This window comes from Apiospora aurea, assembly GCF_038362705.1.
Source record: "Apiospora aurea strain CBS 24483 chromosome Unknown utg000004l_segment0_segment0, whole genome shotgun sequence".
NCBI lineage: Eukaryota > Fungi > Ascomycota > Sordariomycetes > Amphisphaeriales > Apiosporaceae > Apiospora > Apiospora aurea.
In genome coordinates this window covers 905,723-928,079 of record NW_027117391.1, presented here as the reverse complement: position 1 = coordinate 928,079, position 22,357 = coordinate 905,723, and the positions used below count along the sequence as shown (strand labels likewise).

Genomic DNA, 22,357 nt, shown 5'->3' with positions numbered 1-22,357 from the left:
GCGAGGTGCACTTGGCGTCACTAGACCAACAAGGTTCCCATGCGGCCAAAATTACAGACTGAAGCGGAAGGATGCGATTTATCTTTTCTCATTGGCTTATATCCTGCCTAGCAACCAAGGGGGATGAACAAAGCCGGAAGCTCTCTAAAACCGCCGTCGCGACTTTCGTTATTCCTTGTGTTTGACGACTTAGAGCTTTTCTTCTTCAACATAACTTTTCATACACCAAGTCAACTCTACCAACTAAGTACTCGCTTGACATCTGTCACCCGTAGATTGGCCGTTACCAAGATCCAACCGCATGATTTAACCTGCCATACCAACTTGGTACAATGGCCTCCTCACGCACCGCTGCCCTCAAGATAGCTGCCTACGTCTTTGCCACCATCTTCACCGGGTTCGGCATCAACGCCTTCATCCGTCCGGTCTATGCCCTCACCTTCTTCGAGTTTTCGCCGCCCATCACCCCGGCGGACCGCCGAATGGTCGACAGCCTGGTGTACGTCTACGGCGCCCGGGACGTCTTCATGGGCGTCGCCATCTACGCCGCCGCCATGGCCGGGACCAAGAAGTCTCTAGCCGTCACCCTTCTTGCGGCCAGCGGCGTGGCCTTCGTCGACGGCGCCGCTTGCTTCGCTGCGCACGGACAAGGGCACTGGAACCACTGGGGATACGCGCCCATCGTGGCAGCGGTTGGTGCACTGCTGCTCAAGTAAGCAGTTCATGGTGGCCGCGTACACTATTCCGCTATCGCGCGTAGAGGTCGATTGAACGCATAGTTAGCTTCATTTGGACAGGCTGAGGGCAGTGGACATGTGCCACAATGTACGTAGTCTCACAGGAAAAGGACATCGGTGCCACTGCCGACGTCAAAATAAAGTGCTTTTTAGGACGTGTTTACTTTTTGTCAGCCAGCTTAACTTTTTTCGATGCACGCACCTCTTCAGCCGGCTTATTCGAATCTTATTCGAAATAAGAATCAACGTTTCGGGAGATCGAGCGTACGTTAAGGGCCGAGCGTGAGCAATGCCACACTCACCAATTTTAACGCACGCCGGTTCGAGGACCGAGCGTGAGCAATGCCACACAGCACCCTTTATAAGCTACAGCACCCTTTACAGGCTACAGCACCCTTTATAGCACCCTTTACAGCGCCCCCTCTACGCCCTGTAAGGCCCTGTAAGGCCCTGTAAGGCAGTCGAAAAGCTGGATCAGCCGGACTAAGGTCGGCTGATGCTGCTGATCGAAAAAAAGCTGAGTAGGTCGATAGGATTGGTCGGTTGATGAGACGAGACGAAAAAAGACGAGATGACGGTCAGCCGGCTTTTTTACTCTTTCAGCCAAGGGGTCGAAGTAAACACACTGCTGAACTGTTGGCTGATATGTAGAAAAAGGGGGCCGTCACCGGACATATGCTCCTAGCCCCTTTAAGGGGACGTGCGCGGCAGAAAGTTAAGCTGGCTGACAAAAGTAAACACGTCCTTAGCTTCTGGGCTCAATGAACGAAGGCAATGCTGAGCGCTGAGTCGCTAAATTTAGGCCCTGCTTGGTTCCCACTGTCCCGTTGTTTAGCGTGCTATTTGGGGAAATGCCCCCCGAACAGTTGGTATCACCTCCACTAAACGCTGCCCAACTAGGCTATTTCCTGCGCTTCAGGCCAGGTTTCTAACAACAGAAGATAATATCAAATCGCCCGCTATTCATTATCAAATCTCAACTTCAAAGAAACGCTCAATATGTTTTAATGCATCCAACTCGGCGAGATCGATCAAGCTCTTGATGTCTCGACCCTGAAGTCCCGCGTAACAATAACCCCATTCTGCCCAGACCGCGCCGTCGGACAGCGGCCATCGCCATCTCCATGCTGGGCAAAAGAGATGGTTGTGTCAGACCATTTGCGCTCGTCTAACTCGTAGTAACTGCTGTCGCCGCCGGTGACTGTTCCCCATGAGGCAGTATTTCCCAAGTCCCGGCTCCTGCTACGCGATTTGACCGCGACGATGTGGTGTGATGAGACGATGGTCGAGAGCCCCGGGAAGTCCGGGTTGCTGCTGCCACTATCGCTCTTGTTGGAGGATCGTTTGTTGAGGTAGGCCGAGTCCTCCTTCAGGTAGCGCCCTTGCAGGATGCTGTCGGAGGGGCCCGGCTTGGGCTTCTTTCGGAGCAGCAGCCCCAGCTCGGGCACGCTGAAGCACAGCACCCCTGTCGTCAATTCGGCGAGCCTAAAATCAGTGGATGAGTATCTCTTTTCGTCGAGCTATTGAAGAAAATACATTGAGAAGAAAGCTTACCCCCACAGGATGATCTCAGGGTGCACCCAGGTTTGTCGGGGTTGCCCGTGCCACTCCAGCGGACCATCATCCCCGCCAAGCTAATCGTGGGGCCACTGTGCCAAACTCCGATTAGTGGGAGATCTCAAATCATTGAAAGGCGGTTTCTTTCTTTTATCTTACCTCAGACCAAACGTGAAGACCAGCACGAGCGTAATCTTCTTCCGCGCCACCAGATTCAAGTTCCAGACCGCCTTTATGGGGAGCAGCAAGATAACAACGTCTGTCACGGTATTGACGATGCCGCTCACGTTGAGCAGGGTCGAGATGCTGATGCAGCTCCCGGGGGAGGCTAGTGACCCAGATCTTTTCGCGCGGGATGCACTGCCAGACCTTGGCGACATTGGTCGCCACGTAGAAGCCGACGAGGAAGGCGACGAGGCTGACGATGCCGACGTCGAAGGGGCCGCGGCGCGCGGGCGAGAAGAGGCGGCGGTAGAGCCAGAGGATCGTCAGCTTGACGAAGCAGATCGTGACGCCGTAGTGGATCGAGACGACGTTGAACCACTGGGACCCACCCCCACACAATGTCAGCCTGGGATCCCGGATGCGATGTTGCTAGGTTCCGTAAGTTTTGGAAGGCCTGGGTCTTTCTTACATAAGCTGCTTGTTGCGCCTGTGGCTCCGTGACGTCCCACGTGTGACGTCCGCCGTAGTGTGCCATGGCGGATGCGCCGGTACCACAGAGCGATACCGTGCCGATCTGGCGGTTGATCAAAGGTGTCAGTATGGGATGGGAGCTTAGGACGGTCGCTCCAGCCAAGTACGGGGCTCGTTCGTGCGCGTAGTTCTGGGATATTGTCTTTCACCTACCCATGCGATGAGGGCCAGCTCTATATGGTCGCGTGTTAACCGCAAATGCCGATTTTCGGGAGAAGCCGTGGGGCGGAATACTTACAGTCCTCAAAGATCCAAGTCCGTTTCCTCCATGGTCGGACATAGCATCGGAGAAGAAACGGGATGGTAATGAAGGGAAGAGCAATGCCCATGGCGATGTAGTTGGCCAGAACCAGGGTATCGGGATGGTCAAAGTTGGAAGTCGCACCTGGAGGCGGCGGCATCGCGGGAATGCGCGTCTCGGACGCCGTCGATGTTGGCGCTACGGGAGTCGCCATTCCGGCTGGGGCACGTGTACGCGATGGTATATGGAACGGATGATGGGCAACTCGGCAATGATAATTGTTTGGTCGCCATTCGGGTGTGGAGGAGAACGACAGGCAGAGCAGTGTCAAGACCAAGTCATCAAGGAGAGACAGGTGAATAAGACGAAGGATGCGAAGACGGCAATGTGCGTCAGTGGGGTTCTGCAGCCTGTCAGGCCCTGACAGCAATTGAATGGTAACGTTTGAAGACCTTGACTCTACCTATGCCTTTTCATTCTTGGCCTGTTCGAATCATATTGCATCATGCATACATATGGATCCTTCAGTTATGCAGGCACACTCACGCACTCACACACACGAGGCTTTTGAGTCCGCCATCAGCTGCCTGCCTGCAGGCTGTCTATTTCTGAGACCGGAACTGGGAAATGGGTAGATTTTGCCTCGGACTGGAATGCAACTATCACTTGCTGGGGAATGATTGCAAAGATAGACGAAGCAATCAAAAATGAAAAAAAAAGAAAGAAAGAAATTCAATAATACATGCACAGTTCATATCATATGTTGCGGATTATGACAAGAAGTATTGCTATGCAGATTATCATCGATATTGTGCTTGGGATAGGCCAAGATGGAGGGTGGCAGTTGTCAGGCACCCTGCAATGATCCAAGGTCGCATTGTTTAGCGGGATATGCGCCGTCGTCAGGCTCTGGTTGGTCGATGTCGTGACGGGGGGGTGGGTGGATGGCGATCTACAACTAGAAACTTTCTTATTTTGAGAGGTGGGTTGGCAATTAGAAGTTATGCCCACAATCAGCGGGCTTCTGCACTCCCAGAGGGGTTGGAATACTAACGGAGGGATTGACGCTCCTTGCCCGTCTGCATCCTGGGTATATAAGGAGGTATGAGTGACGAGTGCTTATCGTGTTACACAGTCATCTTTGAGCTGTCTGGCTGGTGCTTGTTTTCTTTTCCTTTGACCCTCCATTCAACCACGATTTCTTTCTGGAGTTTTTCGAGTCCTTTTTTTTTTCTATCTGCCCCCTGATTCTATCATCCGATCCTCACATTTCCCAAACGTCAAGTATGTGCTCTGTCTAACTTCAGCCACACCGTCCCCTGCATCTCGGTTGGACATCGTTCCGAACCATGTCCGGCATCAACGGAACCAATAAGGCTGGTTCAATCAAAGGCAGCCACGATGACAGCTCCTGCGCAAGATTGACATCCACGTCTTGCCCATCCTCTTCCTCGTCTACGGCGTATCCTTCCTGGACCAGGTGAACATGTCCGACACCGTACCCCTTCTTTGAAACCTGCTCATTGCTCCCGGACATTAACCCGACAAGGAAGCCCGTCCGCCGGATGCTCCCCTCCATCCGCTTTCACGGCCTGGTACGCCCGCTCGCCATCGACCATCTTCACCCCCTGTCCGGGGTTCTCGGCGTCCCACTCCGCATAGGCCGGTACGATGTCGAATTCGCGCAGCGTCATGACCAGCGCGATGCGCAGCTCGAGCATGACCAGCGTCTGCCCGATGCAGTTGCGCGGGCCCGGCTCGAACGGGCGCCAGGCGCCCTTGCCGGGATTGGGGGGTGCCGGGTCGCCATGGGTACCGTCCGTCGTCGCAAGCTCCTCCTCGGCCTGGTTCTGGTGTTGCAGCCAGCGCTCGGGCCGGAACTCGTCGGCCGTCTCGCCCCACGCCCGCCGGTTGTGGTGGATGGCGGGGGTCAAGGACCAGACGTAGCAGCCCTCGGTCGGACAGCGCCTGCCGTCGTCGTCAACGAGATCGACCCCGGCGCGGCCCTCGCGCATAGCGGCCGCCGGCGCGAACAGTCGCAGAGTCTCCTTGATCACGGCGGTGGTGTAAGGGAGCTGGTTGAGCTTGTGTGGCGACTCGCTGATGATCCGACCCGCCTCCCTTACGTCCGAGGACCCCAGCACTTGGGTGTGCTCCTCTCGGACTCTTTCTAATACTTTGCCGTGTTTTGCCAGGAGATAGAAGCAGTAAAGTAAGGTACTACTCGTGGTGTCTCGGCCCGCGAACAGAAACAGACACAGTTGCGACGTCATGATCTTTTTGAAAGAAGCCATCGACTCCTTTTGTCCTACTCCTACGTGTTTCTGCTCCGCCAAGTACTGCCTCAAGGCGAGGGACATGACCGACTTGGACTTTGGCGGCGATAGGCCCTCCGGTTTACTGTCCGGTCCGCCAGAGGTGGAATCGTCGCCCAGTTCCGCGTGCCGCTTGTCGATCTCCGCGCCAATGAAGGTGTTCATGCGCCGCGCGTTGTACCACAAGACCAGCGGACGGACGGTGAGGTAATGTTTCAGCGGATTCAGGATCGAGCCAAACGATGCCCACTCGATCTGCCTCTGCAGCGCTAATGCCAGAGGACTGGGTTGTGTTTGGAAGTGTAGTCGCGTGTCTCTGTTGACATGACTTCAGCGTATATCCGTACTCCTTGGTGCCACGTACCTGGGAAATTCCTACTTACAGAGATACTGTGGCAATCAAGTCAACCGTCAGGCGCAACGTGAAGTCCTCCAACTGAAACATCTGTCCCTTCCGGGCCTCCTCCCTTAGTAACTCGCAGAACACCTCAACCTCCTTGACCACCAATGGCGCAAGCTGCAGCAGGTAATTGGGACTGAACCCCGGGTTGAACAAGGTCCGCCACCGCTTCCAGACGTCCCCGGTCATGGTGGTCAAGCTCGGCCCGCCCGTGATCGTGTCGACGGGCCCGTGCGAGGTCTCCGGCTTGGGCAGGTTGAGTGCCTGCACCTGGATGGCGACGCGCGGGGACGTGACGACGAGCCAGGTCCCGCTAAATAAGGGCCAGAGGTTGAGGTAAAAGACGCCGCCCGGAAAGGCCTCGGACAGCTTGCTCAGGATGGTGTGCATGGTTGCGTCGAGCGGCAGGGCGCTGGCCACGGCTTTAAAGGCGGCGAGGTGGCCGCTGAGGAGACTGAAGGGCGGCATGGGCTAACATCTTCCGTGTCAGCACAAAGGTCTAGATTTGTGGGCGAGATGCGCTGAACAGACCAATCCGGCCCGTTGAAGCTTCTGCATCCGGTGGCGGTCATTGTAGAACTTGACGAAAAGCTGGACCAGCAGAGCGAAGAGGCAGCCTAAGATGAGGGTGGACTGGTACATATTGGTAATCATACGATGCCAACTTCTTGGGCATGTGGATGGTGATGTGAATAACGAGGTCGATCCGAGTTTGGGCCGGAGCGGACTTTCTGAATTTGAACAAAAGCAAATAACGACAACGCAACCTGCAGCGGCTTCGTGGTGCCGCAATGACGCATACGATAAGAAAATTACACAATCGGTTGGCCGTCGGGAGAGGGGTCGCTGGCACAACATATCACAAGAATATAAGTTGAAACTATGAATCTTCCGCTGACGACAATCGCCCTCTGTCATTTCAGGGGTGTACTCAAACATGGCACGCCTAGCCAAACACTCCCTAGCAGACAATTGACCTATTGGTTCATCACCAATGACAATCAGGCAATGCTCACTACTGCATTGTGGTTTCGTTAAGCGTTGAGCGTCCATATCGTCCGCTGAGTTCTTGTACCACTCGTATTCCCTGGAGGGCTCACGCGCTGCATGGCAGCAGCTTGTTCAGTACAGTACGGGCAAGGGGTAATTTAGTATAACGGGTGCGACGTTTTAGACGCTCGATGCTTTTCAAGAACGGGAGCTTTTGATTGGACAAAATCCCGTTGTTCCGTTTCGCGCGCGCTCGTCGGTCATCAATCCGAAGTATTTTACGTCGAGTGGCCAATTGGCCCTGCAGGGGTTGTGGCTCCACGTTCCCCCCTTTTCCACACGCGACACTATAGGTGAATCGGCAACTTCGCCTGCCACCGGCCCGCGCAGACGATTTGTTTACCGAGACAGCAGGCGTCAAAATATTCCCTGATTTTGTCATGGTCGCCTTCTCTAACAAGACCATTTTCTGCGACCTTTTTGTCTTTGATGTCGCTACCCGGAATGCTCAACGACGAAGATGGTTTCACGGAACCCAGATGCAGGAGGGTCAGTATTTTCCATCAGTGGTGCCATGGGCGAGGGGAAAGGAGTCAATAGAATTGTGCTGAGTAACGGGGATGCATACATGTATCGTTTGCCGACAAAGAAGGGGCAGTGGCTATCACGGGAGAGCGGGGATGGAACTGACCTATTAAGGAGCAGCGAAGTCAGAGTCAACTCCAGTCCGACGTCCAAACGAGATTGATTCGCGAACCTCTTATATCAATGCCGACCCATCATTACCCAAATCGCCGGCACCCCTCTACATACACTCGGCATGCTTGCCTTGGCGCGACAGCCGAAACATGAGCAATCTAACCCTCGGTTTCCGGCCATCGTCGCCGTAGCTCGGGAAACGCAAGCTCGACCTGGAGCTAGAGACCATCAGCCAATCGAAATATGCCCTTGATGCATACCACAAGCTCAACCCATCAACGGATACCCCGGCATTCGTCGGGATCCATGGTCTTGTGGTGTACGAATACACCGCAGTGGCTATCTGCGGTAATACGCGCGCTCTCTAAGTGCAAGGGCGCTGCCATTGGCTTAGAAATTGACCTGAGCGAATGGGTACGCGGTAAGTCCTTCCCGAACCCCGCTACGACTCTCTCTGGCGCCGACAGATAGCAGTGCACTGCTGTGCTACAGTGTGCTGCAGTGGATGTCGTTCGCCGGCAGCAGCGTTCTGTTGGCGCTGAGTGACTGGTTCAACCCCGCCGATTGGGCAAAGGGGCGACACTGCAAATGCTGCAAGTCATTGGAGCCCTGGGCACCACACCTCATGCACCATGATAACTACCGGCTTGTTCGTCTTCTTCTTCTTGGTCAGCCACCGACTCTCGCTGGCCGATCTAATTAATGCCGAATCGCGAGGCTTACCTTGGAGGTCACGGTCTTCATATGCCCCAAACGAGACCATCCCGGAGGGTGGAAGTCACCATGGTTAGTTCGCCCAAATGCGTGAACGCCTTGTCCATCACCTCCAACGCATAGGCAACTTCGGACTCGTCAGCTTGGGGGGCAGCAAAGGTTTGCTTGTCCATAGCCCCGATGTCATCGTGGGCAGCTAATGGTGTTCTCGCTCTCTCTCTCTCGCGGTGACCAAGCTCTTCTCCGATTTCACCGAATGTCTAATAGCCGAACCAGCCTTTCCCGACTACCCCAATCCCCTGTCCCCGAACATCCAAGCCAATATATTGCAGTAAGCTAGTCCATATATGTACACAGGGACGAAGATTTGCCCCGCGCTCGCCGCCGCCGCCAAGAAGACCACCTGATACTGCATTGCACTCGCTTACGCCCTGCACAAGACACCCCACAACTCCTGCGTCACCGCCCGGGCACATCCGGCACATCATGCGGATCTCGGTGAATTCCAGGCCGGGGACGGTCCCGAAGCCGAAGGTGACTGCGCCTGCTGACTGAAGTGAACCACACAGTCCATCGAGGCCGGACAGAGTGAAAAACAGTACGGTCTTTAGCTGTGATGCGCAATCAATCAGCTATGTGCGGCTGCCAACCATGATGTAACCCAGGGGTTTGCTTCGGGACAACAGGCCCTGAACAACGCTTTTTGCCCTGGCAAGGTTACTCAGAGCCAATTACATGATGTATCAGATAGCCAGAACTCGAATTGTTGATGCTTTCCTTGCATTGATATGGATGGTGCTGCCGAACAAACTAGTCTCAGTCTTTCCTAGCCTTGTAAACAGTACGAACGAGTTGTGTCAATGAATTCATAGATATCGTTATTCACCATACTGAATTCCAATGTGATGCCCTAGTCGCTAGATGAACGCTGCTGTCTAAAGCCTAGCTCCAATCCCACCACGGCTGCTATAATACATATTCTCTGAAATGTATCGCTGTTGGTGTTTGAACATCCAAGTAGTTGCACGGTCTGGCTGCCCACAGATGATCTCGTCACTCATCAAACACACCTGTCGGTTGTCCAAAGTTCCTCAAAGCATCCCCAGTCCCGACTCACAACTGATCTTTCGCTGGGCCTATCAAGGAAAGCTGTCCCGTCTTCCAGACGACGCCTCAGCGCATGCCTTGAACATACGATTTTCGAGACGTTGTATCTCTGTATCGTCCAGGAGATATTGTCGGCTACCAGTCTCCGCGCCTAAGTTGAGTGGGTTGCTGGGTAATGTGCCGTCGCCCAAGGGGCTGCAGCTTCGAGACACGTCACCAGAGACCTGGCCCTCGGATGCCGACTCGTCTCCCTATTGCGGCGCGGCATGCTCTTGCGAGTGTTTCTTCACAGCCTCGCCACCGGCCCGCTCGAACTCAGCCCGTATGCTGCTCTTCAGCTCAGCATCCAGCTCATCATACAGCGTCTGCAGAATGTGCGACGCCCTGCGGATCTGCTCGATTCGTTGCCGAATCTCGCGCTCCACGACCTTCTCCCACAGCATCACCAGGGCGGAGGTGTCCGTCTCGGCGGGCGTGCCGAGGGTCACGAAGCGCGCGAAGAAGGCGGCGCACTAGGCGGCCCGGTTTCTCCAGCTGGGGTGGCTGGCGAAGTGGGCGCATACTTGCCCTCTCGTGAAGGGTGGGTTCACTCGCTCGGTCGGCGGGAACTGGCGGGCGCTCTCCACCTTCTTCCCCAAGTCAGCGAACCACTGGATGAGGCGGAACATTTTGGGCTGTTCGTGTGTGTGTGTTGCGAAGTCGGCAAGGTCACGGCGTGCGGAGAGCGGAGGACGAAAAGAAAGAGTCGACGGATTTGACAATGTAGTTTGATTCAGTAAACTTAGTCCGACTTTTTTGAAGGATACAGCAAAAGGAGCTGGAAGCATGCTGAATTGGCCTGATGTGGCGATGAAGCGATGTTCTGTCGTCGTTGTTTGAGGGCAGCCAATTGTCTTTGGGAGCTATGCTAATGCCAACGAAAACGCCTTACTTACCACGATACTTACTGGGAAACCACCATCTGCCAAAGAGGTGCAGTGCGCTTGCCAAATTGGATGGGGGAATCGATTTGCAAAGCGTGCCAGAGTTGGCCTCATGCTATGCAAGCGACACTTTCCACGAAAACGCATGCAGGTGTGGTGAGTCTCGACTGGAAGGTTGGAAGTTGGCCTCAACAGTGCAGCCGTCAATCCTGGAAGGGGAGGACAAGAAGCGGGTGAGGTGCCCACTGCCGCTGCCCACTGCCCACTGCCCACTGTCCACTCTGCCTCGATGAGACGCAAGAGTCTGAGAACCGAGCAAACTCATCGGAAAATGCAAATCGGCTGGGTAATCGGCTTCATTTCGAATAAGTAGATATCGGAGGTACCGTCGAAGCTGGAGACAGGAAAACGGAGTTTGGGGAGTCGCTGGTCAATGACGGTGGGCGGTGTGATGATGTCGCGGTGTTTCGCCCTCCGTCCGTCCACTGGTCTTCGTAACCCCTCAACCCCTCAAAGACCGAGCCCTCCGAATTCCGCGAGGATCCCTGGACGATGGGCCCACTGCGGAATTAAAAAGTATCCAACGCGGCGGCAGCAGCAGCAGCAGCAATGCCAAATTGCAGCAGTATCAATTTGCAATCCATTGAACTCACAGTGTGGGATCTGCAATGTGCCATGCGAAAAGTGCAACTGCCATGCCACTCTATGTGCCATGCCACTGCTCCTCGACCACTCTAAGGAACTTCTCCAGGCAATATTAATCAATTAATTCCCAAACCTTCTGACCCCGCGTCGCTTGGCGAATGGCCCGTTTTGGGTGCTGATTGGATGCCTCAATAAAGTTGCATGCTTCATGGTTGCAGCCTGTCAGCGCGTTGCAGCTGCCACACTGAAAGGGTTTGAGCCTGCCACGCCAGCACCTGCCAGCAAGCGAACAGACAGCCAAGACAGGAAACAAAACACCATCGGCTGTGGTCTCCAGCCTCCAGCCTCCAGTCTAGCATCCAACGTCCATCCCAACTGTGGACTCGGCGAAACAAACAGGCACAAGGTTCTTTCGTTTTCTATGTATTCTTCCAGAAGAAATTCCGCTCTTCAAAAGACCCAGATCACAATCGATTAACAACAGATCGAGAAATCTTAAGATGATCTTACCTGGCTCGTACGTCAACGGGCCCCTCCCTGCGGCCCACAGATAGCCTAGCATGCGGCGTTAGTGGACAGCAGCGGACAGGCCAACCCGCCAAGACAGCCAGCCAAAGCTTGTTTCCGCTCAATAGGCCAGGTACAGGGAGTAGGGAGGCTAGGGGGGATATAATCAGGATATAAGCAAGCAGATGCCGCTAGCCCACTTCCACCCCTGCCCCCTCCCCTCCTGAACTGCCGTTGCCATGTGCGCTGGTGCGCGGAATCTTGCGACGACATCGCAGGCCATCGCGAGCAACGCCCAATTGTCAACTGTCAACATACCCACTCCATCGGTTAGAGGCCGCCTTAAGCGTAACGGGCCTGTCAGGCTAGATCCGCTCTCGCTGCTTCGCAACTGCATCCCTAGTTCAGACGGGGGAGGGGGGTTATTCCCCGAGGCAATTACCCGATCCGCTACGCAGCCTGGCAGACTTCGGCCGACCTACCGACGCGCACCGCCCGCCACCCTGCCTCCCTGCCTCTTGTGCTGCACATTTTCCTGACGTGCTTGATATTCGCTCGTGTCTTCCGGCCTTGCCAGCCAAGAACGAGATGACGTCGCGCAGGCAACCAGGCACCTCCACCGTTTGGAAACAGTCCGTGAACGAGCCAAGGTCGGTCGGATAGGATGGATGGATGACCCCAGCGGTTGCACTAGAGGACACATCGGAACTCTCATCGCTCGTTCGCGCCTATGGCTCAGGAGACTTTGCGCGATAGGCCAGATCGCAAGAGCCACCCGCCCCAAGTCCCGCGCGGACATCGGAATCCCGAACTTACTGGACTAAGAGCAAGCCTAATGCTTGACAAACAACCCCTGACTCCCCTGGATCCAAGTGGACTCGCCATCCCGGTTGGCAAGGCCGGTAGACCACCGCCTGCTGGGAAACACGACATGCGTCGATAGTTTCGGGGTTAGGAATCCAATCCATCTTCCCAATGCAACCGCAAAACACTTACGTTTTCTCGATGTTTGAGATCTCCTTCCATTCCGCTTTGTTGGGCCCCCTGTATGTACCGCGCCATCCATCAGGCCTCGCTTGGTCCGACCATGTCGACGATAATGGGTGTTGCATAGGGGGGGGGCGTCCTCTCCACTCCCCACAACAAAACATAAACGAGCAGAGTTATAAGAACTCACGACGCCCCCGACGGCACCTTGAGCTTCTGGAAATAGAAAATCAGTTTGTTTTGTTCTTGCACATTGAAGATACCCCCTTGTCATATCGCAAATTTTGTTTATATTTTACATTTCCCATCGTGATGGCTTCTGGAATGACGAACGGCACCGCCGCAGGCCACACCACGGCCAAGAACCCCTATGGCCAGCGACTCCTCCCTCACATCGTCGACGCCAACGCCGTCGAGAAGCCCGACGCAGAGTGGATCTCGATCCCGAACTCATCTAACCCCAAGGACGGTTGGCGCGTAATCACATGGAAGGAGTTCGCAAACGCGGTCAACGCTTGCTGCCACCGGATCATCGCCAAGCTGGGCGAGGCACCAAAGAACGAGTTCCCTACCATCGCATACATCGGCGCCAACGATGCGCGATACTTCGTGAGTCGATTCGCCCGGCATATACTGTTCCGCGCATCAATACTAATTGCCATTCTAGGTCCTTATGCTGGCAGCTGTTAAGACGGGCTACAAATGTCTGTTTGTTTCACCCAGGAACACGATGGAGGGGCAGCTGAACCTCTTCGACAAGACGGACTGCCATATGCTCGCCTACTCCGAGTCGCACCGGACCATGGTTCAGCCGTGGCTCGAGAAGCGCCACATGCACTCCCTCGAGGTGGCCCCGTACGAGGACTGGTTCCCCAAGGAGAGTGTGCCGGTATTCCACTGGAGCAAGACCTGGGATGAAGGCCGCTGGGAGCCTCTCTGCATACTGCATACGAGCGGTAGCACGGGTCTCCCCCAAGCCTATTGTCTGCAAGCATGGTCTGTTGGCGGTCGGTGACGCCTTCCACAACTACCCGGAGTGGCAAGGAACCGATTTCTTCCTGAAGCAGTTCAACGTGCTTATGAACCGACAGTTCCACCCTAGTATGTTTTCCCACCGTACAAGTTGACATCCACTTCGAGCTTTTGCTGACCAGACTAGTGCCGTTGTTCCATGCTGCGGGTCTCTACATCGGCTCTCTGAACAGTATCTACTGGGATACACCAGTGGCCCTGGGTATCCCAGACCGACCCCTTACTTCTGAGCTCGCCAAGGAGTGCCTGGCCAATGCAGGCGTACAAGGCACTCTGCTGCCACCAGCCATCGTCGAGGAGATGAGCCAGAGCCAAGAGTGCATCGACGTTATGAAGAAGATGAGCTTCATTGGATGGGGAGGCGGTCAACTTCCCCGCGAGGCTGGAAACCGCCTGGTGCAGAATGGAGTATTCTTGGCCAACCTGATCGCAGCAACTGAGTGCTGCCCGTTCCCTATTTACTGGAACAAGGACCCTAACAACTGGCAATACTTCATCTACAACTCCGAACTGTTCGGCTGCGAGTGGCGCAAGCAGGAGGGTCAGGAGGACATCTACGAGCAAGTCATCGTGCGCAAGGCAGAGGACCCTGGTCTACAAGGTTACTTCTACACATTCCCCGAGGAGAAGGAGGTCTCGACCAAGGACCTGTACAAGCCGCACCCGACGCTGCCGAACCACTGGATCTACTACGGACGCGCCGACAACATCATCGTGTTCTCAAACGGCGAGAAGCTCAACCCCGTCGATATCGAGGACATCGTCTCGGACCACGCTCAGCTCAAGGGCGCTGTCGTTGTCGGCGCCAATCGTTTCCAGGCTGGTCTTATCCTCGAGCCCTACACGCACCCCCGTAACGACGAAGAGCGCAAGGCCCTGTTGGACAGCGTCTGGCCTCTGGTCGAGCAGGCCAACGCGGATACGGTTGCCCATGGCCGTATCGGTCGCGACTTTATCACCATCTCGAGCCCCGACAAGCCATTTGAGCGTGCCGGAAAAGGCACCATCCAGCGAGCCGCTACCGTGAAGATGTACACCGAGGAGATCGAGAAGCTCTACGAGCAAGCCAGTAAGGCTGCCGCAGCTGAGGCGCCAGCCCTGGACGTCAGCTCCGTGGATGGCCTGACCCAGTCCATTGTGGAACTTTTCTCCGCTAAGCAAGGAGCTGCTACTCTTGAGCCCGATGCCGACTTCTTCTCTTCTGGCATTGACTCCATGCAAGTCATTGGAGCATCACGTCTTCTTCGCGCCGGTCTTGAAGCCGCCGGGTACAAGCCCGATCCCAAGGCACTTCTTCCCCGTGTCATCTACAACAACCCGACGCCGAAAAAACTTGCCACTTATGTGATGCAGACCATCCTGGGCAATGCAAGCAGCGAGCCGCAGTCGGCGAACTCACCCCAGGCCATGGAAGCCCTGTGGAAGAAGTACACCGAAAACCTGCCCGCTCCCGCTCATCCCGGTCGACCCGAGGCCAACACCACCGGCCAGGTCGTGATCCTGACGGGCTCCACCGGCATGCTGGGCTCGTACATGCTGGAAGCCATGGCAGCTGATCCCAAGGTGGCCCGCGTGGTGTGCCTGAACCGCGCCGAGGACGGCGGCGTTGCCCAGCAAGCCCGCAGCATGCGCGAGCGTGGCCTGGATGAGGGTTACCACGGAGGTAAGGCCGAGTTCTACCGCATGGATGTCTCGCGCCCTGACCTGGGCCTGTCCCCCGCCGTTTACGAGGCGCTGGCCCGTGACGTCGACCGCATGATCCTGAACGCCTGGCCTGTCAACTTCAACATGCCCGTCGAATCGTTCGAGCCCCACCTGGCGGGCGTTCGCCACTTCGGCGACCTGGCCGCCCGCGCCGCCAAGCGCGCCGCGGTCGTCTTCATCTCGTCTATCGGATCCATTCAGGGCTGGAGCATGAACGAGCGCGGTCGCCCTCTCCCCGAGGAGCGCTTCGAGGACTGGAGCTTGCCTTCGGGCGGATACGGCTGCAGCAAGCTGGTCGGCGGCCTCATCATCGAGGACGCGGCCAAGGCGGGCGACTTCCAGGCCGCCGTCATCCGCGTCGGCCAGATCGCCGGTTCGGACCGCGGCTCCGGCGTCTGGAACCGCCACGAGTGGCTGCCCAGCATCGTGCACAGCAGCTTGTACCTCAAGGCGCTGCCGGAGCACCTCGGCTCCTTCAACCGCGTCGACTGGACGCCTGCCGAGCGCATCGCGGGGCTCGTGCTCGAGGTCGGAGGCATCACGGTCGAGACGCCACCGCAGAACATCAGCGGCTACTACCACGGCGTGAACCCCAAGGTCACGACGTGGTCGGACGAGCTCGCGGCCGCGGTGCGGGAGTACTACGGCGCCGAGAAGCTGCCGGAGACGATCCCGTTCAAGGAGTGGGTGGCGCGCCTCGAGCAGAGCGCGCAGGCGGCGCCGGAGGAGGTCGCGACGAAGAACCCGGGCGCGAAGCTCGTGGACTCGTACCGCGAGATGGCGACCGCGGAGGACCACGGGCTGAGGCCCGTCGAGCTCGAGACGCAGCGCACGGTGGGGCAGAGCCCGACGATGGCCAAAAGTGACGCGGTGACGCCTGAGTTGATGAGGCAGTGGTGCGAGCAGTGGGCTTTCTAGATGCTAGACTACTAGGTTATAGAGGCTAGATCTGTTTTTTGTTTTTGTTTTTTTTTGGTTTGGGTAGCGAGTTTTGTATATATAACGAAGATATAACATTTGTACATAATCTAGAGGAATGTATCTGACATATTCGCAAAAGTTCTCTTGACAAGTCTTGGAACAAATGTGACAATAGCTTCTTCTCTTGATGGTGTCTGACTTGTGTTCAGTTATCCTTCGCAATCCGGCTATGAAGATTTCTACCTGTTCTGCTCTTCATAAGCCGCCTTGGTGATGATGCCTTATCATTGCATACTACTTACCTTGGTCCTCCCGGGTCTAGCGCAAACAAGGGGTTTTCCAACTCTGTGGTTACGACATGCATATTTGGATGATCATCCTGCAGGTAATAGTCGGCAGACAGGGACTGCTGCCGAAGTGGGTACGGGCCTTTCGCGACTCATGGCCTGCTTTGTTCGGGGCAGTTATAATTACGGAGACTTCTCAAGCGGTACTGCAGAGCTGCTAACATGGGGTCTGGAATACCCATTGACCCTTTTCGGGTGCAAGTACCTTATGCGGTATGAGATGAAGTTAGATTAAAGTTTCGATCGGACGAGGCAACGTGGTCATATTTCTTTGCGGTATTGGTGTTGATCACTGGGTCTAGGCTTCAGGGGTTAGGATCTTTTGGAAACTGGGGTGTATGGAAGGTGCATAGCGGTGTTCCATGTGACACTCAACCTTAGGGTATGCCTGGATGGACTAGAGAAGGTGTAGGGCCCCGATGATGATGTACACCATCCATGCTGTGTGGCCCCGGACAACAGATTATGCGTCCGGGGAAAGATGCTGAGCAACATCCCAGGAGTGAAAATGGGCTGGCAGCAGAGTGAGCACTAGGAATCTTGAATTCGAACTGATCCTGCTTATTTTGAAATTTGTTGTTGATAAAGAACCCAGGTGATGATGAGTTTATAAAAAGGGTAAGCTGGTAGGTTCGTAACAGTGTATGAAAAAGACAGTGAAGCTTATACTTAGGAAGAAGCTATTTTAACGCCTCCCTCTTTAAGCCTTCCGGAGAAACCGTAATGTTATATTTATAATAGGGGTATTATAAACGTAACTTAATAAAAAGATAACTGTTTTTTATTATTTACTATAGTTTTAATTATTAAAGGTAAGAATATTTAATTATTAAAAAAGTATTATTAAAGTATAATTACTTAAAATAAGTAAGCTAAATAATATATATATATAAACCGATACTTATAATTTATTATTTTATTAATCAGTGTATTATAACCGCCTAGTAATGCACCGCAGTATCGTTTTACTCTTATTTAAACATCCGAATATTCGTGATACCCTCTATAAGTCTCCCGAAGTACAGGTATCCAAGACTTCCTTGTCCTACCCGATGTCTCTTCTCACAGCTCGTCCAGAAAGCGCAGCTCCTCCATCAGGCGACCTTTCTCCGCCCACTTCTCCGTTTGTGCCGCATCCCTCACGGCCTGGGTCTGTTCGCGGAACATTTTCTGCGACAGGTCCAGCCTGATGAGCCACGAGACAAATTTCGCGAAAATCCAATGGGCGAACACTTTCGCAAACATGTAGAAAGCGCCCTCGGCCACGACCCGCTGGGGGCCGGAATAATAACAAGGGAGGCGAAGGAGACTAGAGGTCCGCCGGTGAGCCAGAAGTTGGTCCAGCCATCGAAGCACGACTGAATAGCAACCCTGAATTAGTAAAAAAGGGTCCAAAAAGATAGTTGAGTCTCGGTAAGGGCGGAAAAGGGAATTTCAAACTGGCGGACTTAGAATGACTTACGCGGAAATGTAACTCTGCGCCCAAAAAGGGAAAAGATCGATAACTCGGTCGAACCATCGAATAATCGAAAACAAACTTTATTATTTAAATCTACGAGGTCGAATTGACCTAGCCGAACCTTTATCGAGGGGACGCAGCTAAGGCGCTACGGTATAGATGATCCGATGGATGATCCGATGGTTGTTAACACCGGTCGCGCCGGACTCGCGTAGAGCTAGCACCACCCGCGAAGTAACGTCGCGGCGTATAACTAAGGACTTTAAACGCCTTAAACGCGTCCTAGTAGCGAAAATGGTTCGAGAAGAGGTATCGAAGAAGGATTAAAGTATTTAGAGAAACTAATCGCTAATTTAATAGCCCTTAATAATAGGCGTAAAGAGATTTTTTAAGTAATTAAAAAACTTTGTACCGAAGCGATCGAATTACGACCATACCTCGATAACAATAATAACGCGCTAATAATTCGCGGGGAATTGCGAAAAATAATCGGAAAAGCTATCGCTTAAACTACGTAGAATTTTAAAGCTATATAAACTAAGTCTTAGGCTTAAGTTATATTTGCGTCGCGTAGCAGTAATCCTATTGCTTAATAACTAAAAATTATTATCCTAGCCCGTCGAAACCGCGAAGTAGTAATTAAAAGCGTAAATTAATTTAACGATATTTAAAAGAAAAAGCTAGTAAATATCGTGCAGAGCGTTAATATAGTAATCGAGCATAGCGAAGTTATCGTAGCGAGGAAACTATTTAATGGCGATATCGTTTTTACCTTTAAAAACGAGGCGAAAAAATATACAAAGAATAATGGATAAGTTTTAAACGTTTTCGGGATTAACGCGCAGTTTACTTATAAAAAACTCGCAATTATTGCGAAAAGGGTCCTAACGAAAAAGCTGCGGGATACCTATAACGAAGCCGCGTTACTACGTAGCTTGCTCGTAGATAAATACAACCCGAGAGAAATTTCGAAATATAAGCGTAGCCTGCCGAAGAATCCCGAAGTACGCTACGCTTCCCTTATTCTATATGCGAGCTCCGTTTAAATTGCGAAGGATTTATACGATAACGGTTTAATATGGGATTTTAAGATTTTCGACTACGAACCGTATAACGCCAGCCTCCGTATCTAATAGTGCTACCGCTGTTACGGTTACGGCCACGTAGCTAAGTATTGTTGGAAGTAGTAGCGATATGGCTACTGCTCTATAATAATACACCTTAAGGGAGACTAAGAGTGCCCCTAAAAAGGACTACGAGGCAGGAAACGTTGTGTTAATTACGGCAAGGAATATACGGCGTGGGATCGCGGTTGCCCCGTAGCGATCTAGTAAAGAGAACGCGTAAGAGAAGCTTATGCTTACCGGCCTCGCTAGTTCGAAGTCCGTAGTACCGGTGACAGCTCGGTAAGAACAGGGCGTTTATTACTACCGACGACGCTCTTTACCAGCGATGGAGAAGGGTATATAGTAATTTCGCGGAAGAGAGGCCGCCCGCGATTCGATTTAATAACGAGTAGCTAAGGCAAAGAGATACGCTCGCAAAGCCGGCGCGGTATCGTTATTCCCCTATTAGCGTAGGATATTATTATAGTTTTATAATTATGAGTTTACGAATAGTATATTAAAACGTCGTAGTATTAAAGGTAATAACGGTACTTGCCTTAATTAATTAAGAAGAGTACGATATATTAACACTATAAAAAGTATAAACGAACCCTCGTACGTAGACCGCGTACTGTTTAAAAACAGCTAGGTATCGAGTAATTTACGGCGAGGGCCGAGCGGCTATTTATATATATAAACGTTTCGATATCGCTAAACTAAAGACTAAAACAGGCCCCGATTAGGTTACCGTTACGATACCGAGGGGAAAAAGTGGCCGTTTTACTATATAGTCTATATATTCGCTAATTTAAGAAACTTTTCGATAGCGGAGCCCCTTAAGCGATTTCGATGCGACCTCGTACCCCGGGCGACATTTACTCGTCGGAGACTTTAACACACACTATCCGCTCTGGAACGTGTATAGCAGGAAATCGTACGGAGTAGATAACCTTTTTGCCTTTACGGACTAATAGAACCTAGAGCTAGCCACGCTATATAGAGAAATTACGAAACGACGCTACGGATAAAGAGATTCTACGCTAAACCTAGCTTAGGTAACACAAGGAACAATAATTTTATATGAAGGAGACCCTGGCTTAGAAAGTTTTAACTATAGGGCACAGGTCGTCCGCGTCGAACTAAAAGCTAACTCGCTACGAGGTAGTAAAACGAAAGTAGAGGGATGGAACTGGACGATGTTAAATAAGGGGCTGGCACGGGCGGAAGCCGGAGCACGTTTAACCGATATCGCCGAGCTAATAAGCCCGGAAAAGCTGGATTAAGCTATCGATAACTTTATAAGCGATTTATAAAAGATTACCGATATAGCAGCCCTAAAAAAGACCCCCTATACTGGTAAAGGTACGCCCTAGTGGTTATCGGAAATCTAAAAAGCGTAAACTATAACGAAATAACGATATCGAGCCTATTTCGCGGTACCCTCGTAATATACTTGGAACTAATACATCGAGTCGAAAACGGACTTAGAGAGAATCGTTTAAATGGCGAAAACGAAAAGCTGGCGCTACGTAATCGCCGCTGCCTCCCACGATTTTAAAATACTTTAATCGCTTAAACGATAGGCCCGACTACGGAGCTAGACGCTACCACAAACAGCGGGAATCCCAGAATTACGACGTAGCGAAAGAGCTGTTAACGAAGCGCGAAGCTACGACGAAAAAGCTATACTCTTTTCGGAAAGGTTTTTCCCTAACCCAGAAGCCGACCTTGCGGACTTAAATACCGTACCGAACTACGCCCCTAGCTTTACCCCTATCGAGGCAGAGGTAACGGCTAAAGAAATAAGAAATATTATTAAGTAAACGGGACCCTAGAAGGCTTTAGGGGAAAACCTTTTACTTCCTGGTTTCCTCAAAGCGTATGGGGAACCCTTTTTCCGGACGTTAGCCGGCTTAGCGACAGCGAGCTTCCGGCTTGCCTATTTCCCTAAACGTTTCCGTACGGCAAAGGTTATTGTGATCCCAAAGCTAAATAAAATAGTAACCGAAAAGCAGACACCTGGTGGATAGAAACCTATTTTATTACTCAGTACGGTCGGGAAGGTAATAGAGACAATTATAAACCGGCGAATTACCGGAATAGCCGAGGAGTACTCGCTTTTACTTAAAAGCTAAATAAGGAACCGGACATAACGGTTTACCGAGCTGGCTATTCGATTAGTTATTAACGTTATTCGTATAACGTAGTAATAAAAGGGCGTCGCTTTTCTCTTTTAGTTCGATATTAAAGGCGTTTTCGATACAATTAATTATAAAAAATTAATTGCTATACTCCGCGAGAAAGGACTGCCGGATTGGGTTTACCGATGGGTCGAAAGCTTTATTACGGACAGATCGGTCCACTTTTATTTCGACGGTAAGTCGTTAAAGAAGATCTAGCTCCGCGTTAGTATTCCGTAAAGCTCCCCGTTATTACCAATCCTCTTTATTCTTTATATCGCTATATTATACGAAGAACTAAAAACGCACGAACAGTTTATTATCGTCGGATTCGCGGATAATACGAATCTTATTACCGTAAGGCTAGACTACGTTACGAATTGCCGAAACTTAAAAAGAGCTTAAGAGACTTATAGCCGTTAGGCACGCACGAGAGGGATAGAGTTCGAACTTAAAAAGAACGAGCTTATTTATTTTATTAAAGCGCGAGAAGCCTGTACGCTGCAGGTACGCCTCGGAAACGCTGTTATAGCGCCGGTAACCTCTGCGAAATTCCTCGGCGTTTAGTTTTATTAGAAGCTATAATAGAAAAACTATATCTTAAAAATTAAAGCGAAAATAGTAACTTAAATATTAACTCTTACCAGGCTCGTAGCGTTAGCTTAGGGATATTCGGTACGAAGGGTAAAAGAGTTTTATACGAAGGTAATACGTAGCGTATTCGCGTACGGAGCGTCGGTTTGGTATAGAGTAGGCGATATTGAAAAAGGGTTAGTTTTTAGCCTTATAATAGTCTAGAACTTCTGTTTTCGGACCGTGATAGGGGCGTATAAGGCGACCCTTTAATGCTATTTAGAGACTGAAGCGGCAGTTCCCCCCCTCGACTTTTATTTAAGTGCGAGGGCAATTAGTTTCGAGATACGTACGGAGATTATCGGGAAGCTATAATTTTTACGCGGCGCCTGTATAAAAGCGGTAGAGATTATTAATAAAGAACGTAGCGCAAGGAGAAGGAGATAAAGGAGACCTTAAAGGGTTACTAACGAAGCCCTTACGATTTTATGGCTAAGCGACGCTTAATTGACGTTAG

The 22,357-nt window shown here is 52.3% G+C and overlaps 6 protein-coding genes across 6 annotated transcripts; 3 read left to right on the top strand and 3 right to left on the bottom strand.

Annotated features, from left to right (window-relative positions):
- Nucleotides 1-332: 332 nt before the first annotated feature.
- PG986_005099 (uncharacterized protein) lies at nucleotides 333-716 on the top strand (the record flags this gene model as incomplete). Its single annotated transcript, XM_066841321.1, has 1 exon — nucleotides 333-716. The coding sequence occupies one exon, from the start codon at nucleotides 333-335 to the stop codon at nucleotides 714-716; it is 384 nt and encodes a 127-aa protein (XP_066701183.1).
- A 1,052-nt stretch (nucleotides 717-1,768) lies between these two features.
- Nucleotides 1,769-3,445, bottom strand: PG986_005098 (uncharacterized protein; the record flags this gene model as incomplete). Its single annotated transcript, XM_066841320.1, has 5 exons — nucleotides 1,769-2,222; nucleotides 2,292-2,371; nucleotides 2,454-2,888; nucleotides 2,929-3,101; nucleotides 3,229-3,445. 5 exons carry the CDS (start codon nucleotides 3,443-3,445, stop codon nucleotides 1,769-1,771), a joined length of 1,359 nt encoding a protein of 452 aa, XP_066701182.1.
- A 1,306-nt stretch (nucleotides 3,446-4,751) lies between these two features.
- On the bottom strand, nucleotides 4,752-6,588 carry PG986_005097 (uncharacterized protein; the record flags this gene model as incomplete). The annotated part of the gene is made up of 3 exons (XM_066841319.1): nucleotides 4,752-5,862; nucleotides 5,930-6,417; nucleotides 6,478-6,588. 3 exons carry the CDS (start codon nucleotides 6,586-6,588, stop codon nucleotides 4,752-4,754), a joined length of 1,710 nt encoding a protein of 569 aa, XP_066701181.1.
- A 3,134-nt stretch (nucleotides 6,589-9,722) lies between these two features.
- PG986_005096 (uncharacterized protein) lies at nucleotides 9,723-10,214 on the top strand (the record flags this gene model as incomplete). The annotated part of the gene is made up of 1 exon (XM_066841318.1): nucleotides 9,723-10,214. One exon carries the CDS (start codon nucleotides 9,723-9,725, stop codon nucleotides 10,212-10,214), a length of 492 nt encoding a protein of 163 aa, XP_066701180.1.
- Nucleotides 10,215-12,830: 2,616 nt separating this feature from the next.
- Nucleotides 12,831-16,172, top strand: PG986_005095 (Non-canonical non-ribosomal peptide synthetase FUB8; the record flags this gene model as incomplete). Its single annotated transcript, XM_066841317.1, has 3 exons — nucleotides 12,831-13,127; nucleotides 13,186-13,529; nucleotides 13,673-16,172. 3 exons carry the CDS (start codon nucleotides 12,831-12,833, stop codon nucleotides 16,170-16,172), a joined length of 3,141 nt encoding a protein of 1,046 aa, XP_066701179.1.
- A 1,412-nt stretch (nucleotides 16,173-17,584) lies between these two features.
- PG986_005094 (uncharacterized protein) lies at nucleotides 17,585-17,767 on the bottom strand (the record flags this gene model as incomplete). The annotated part of the gene is made up of 1 exon (XM_066841316.1): nucleotides 17,585-17,767. One exon carries the CDS (start codon nucleotides 17,765-17,767, stop codon nucleotides 17,585-17,587), a length of 183 nt encoding a protein of 60 aa, XP_066701178.1.
- Nucleotides 17,768-22,357: the final 4,590 nt, after the last annotated feature.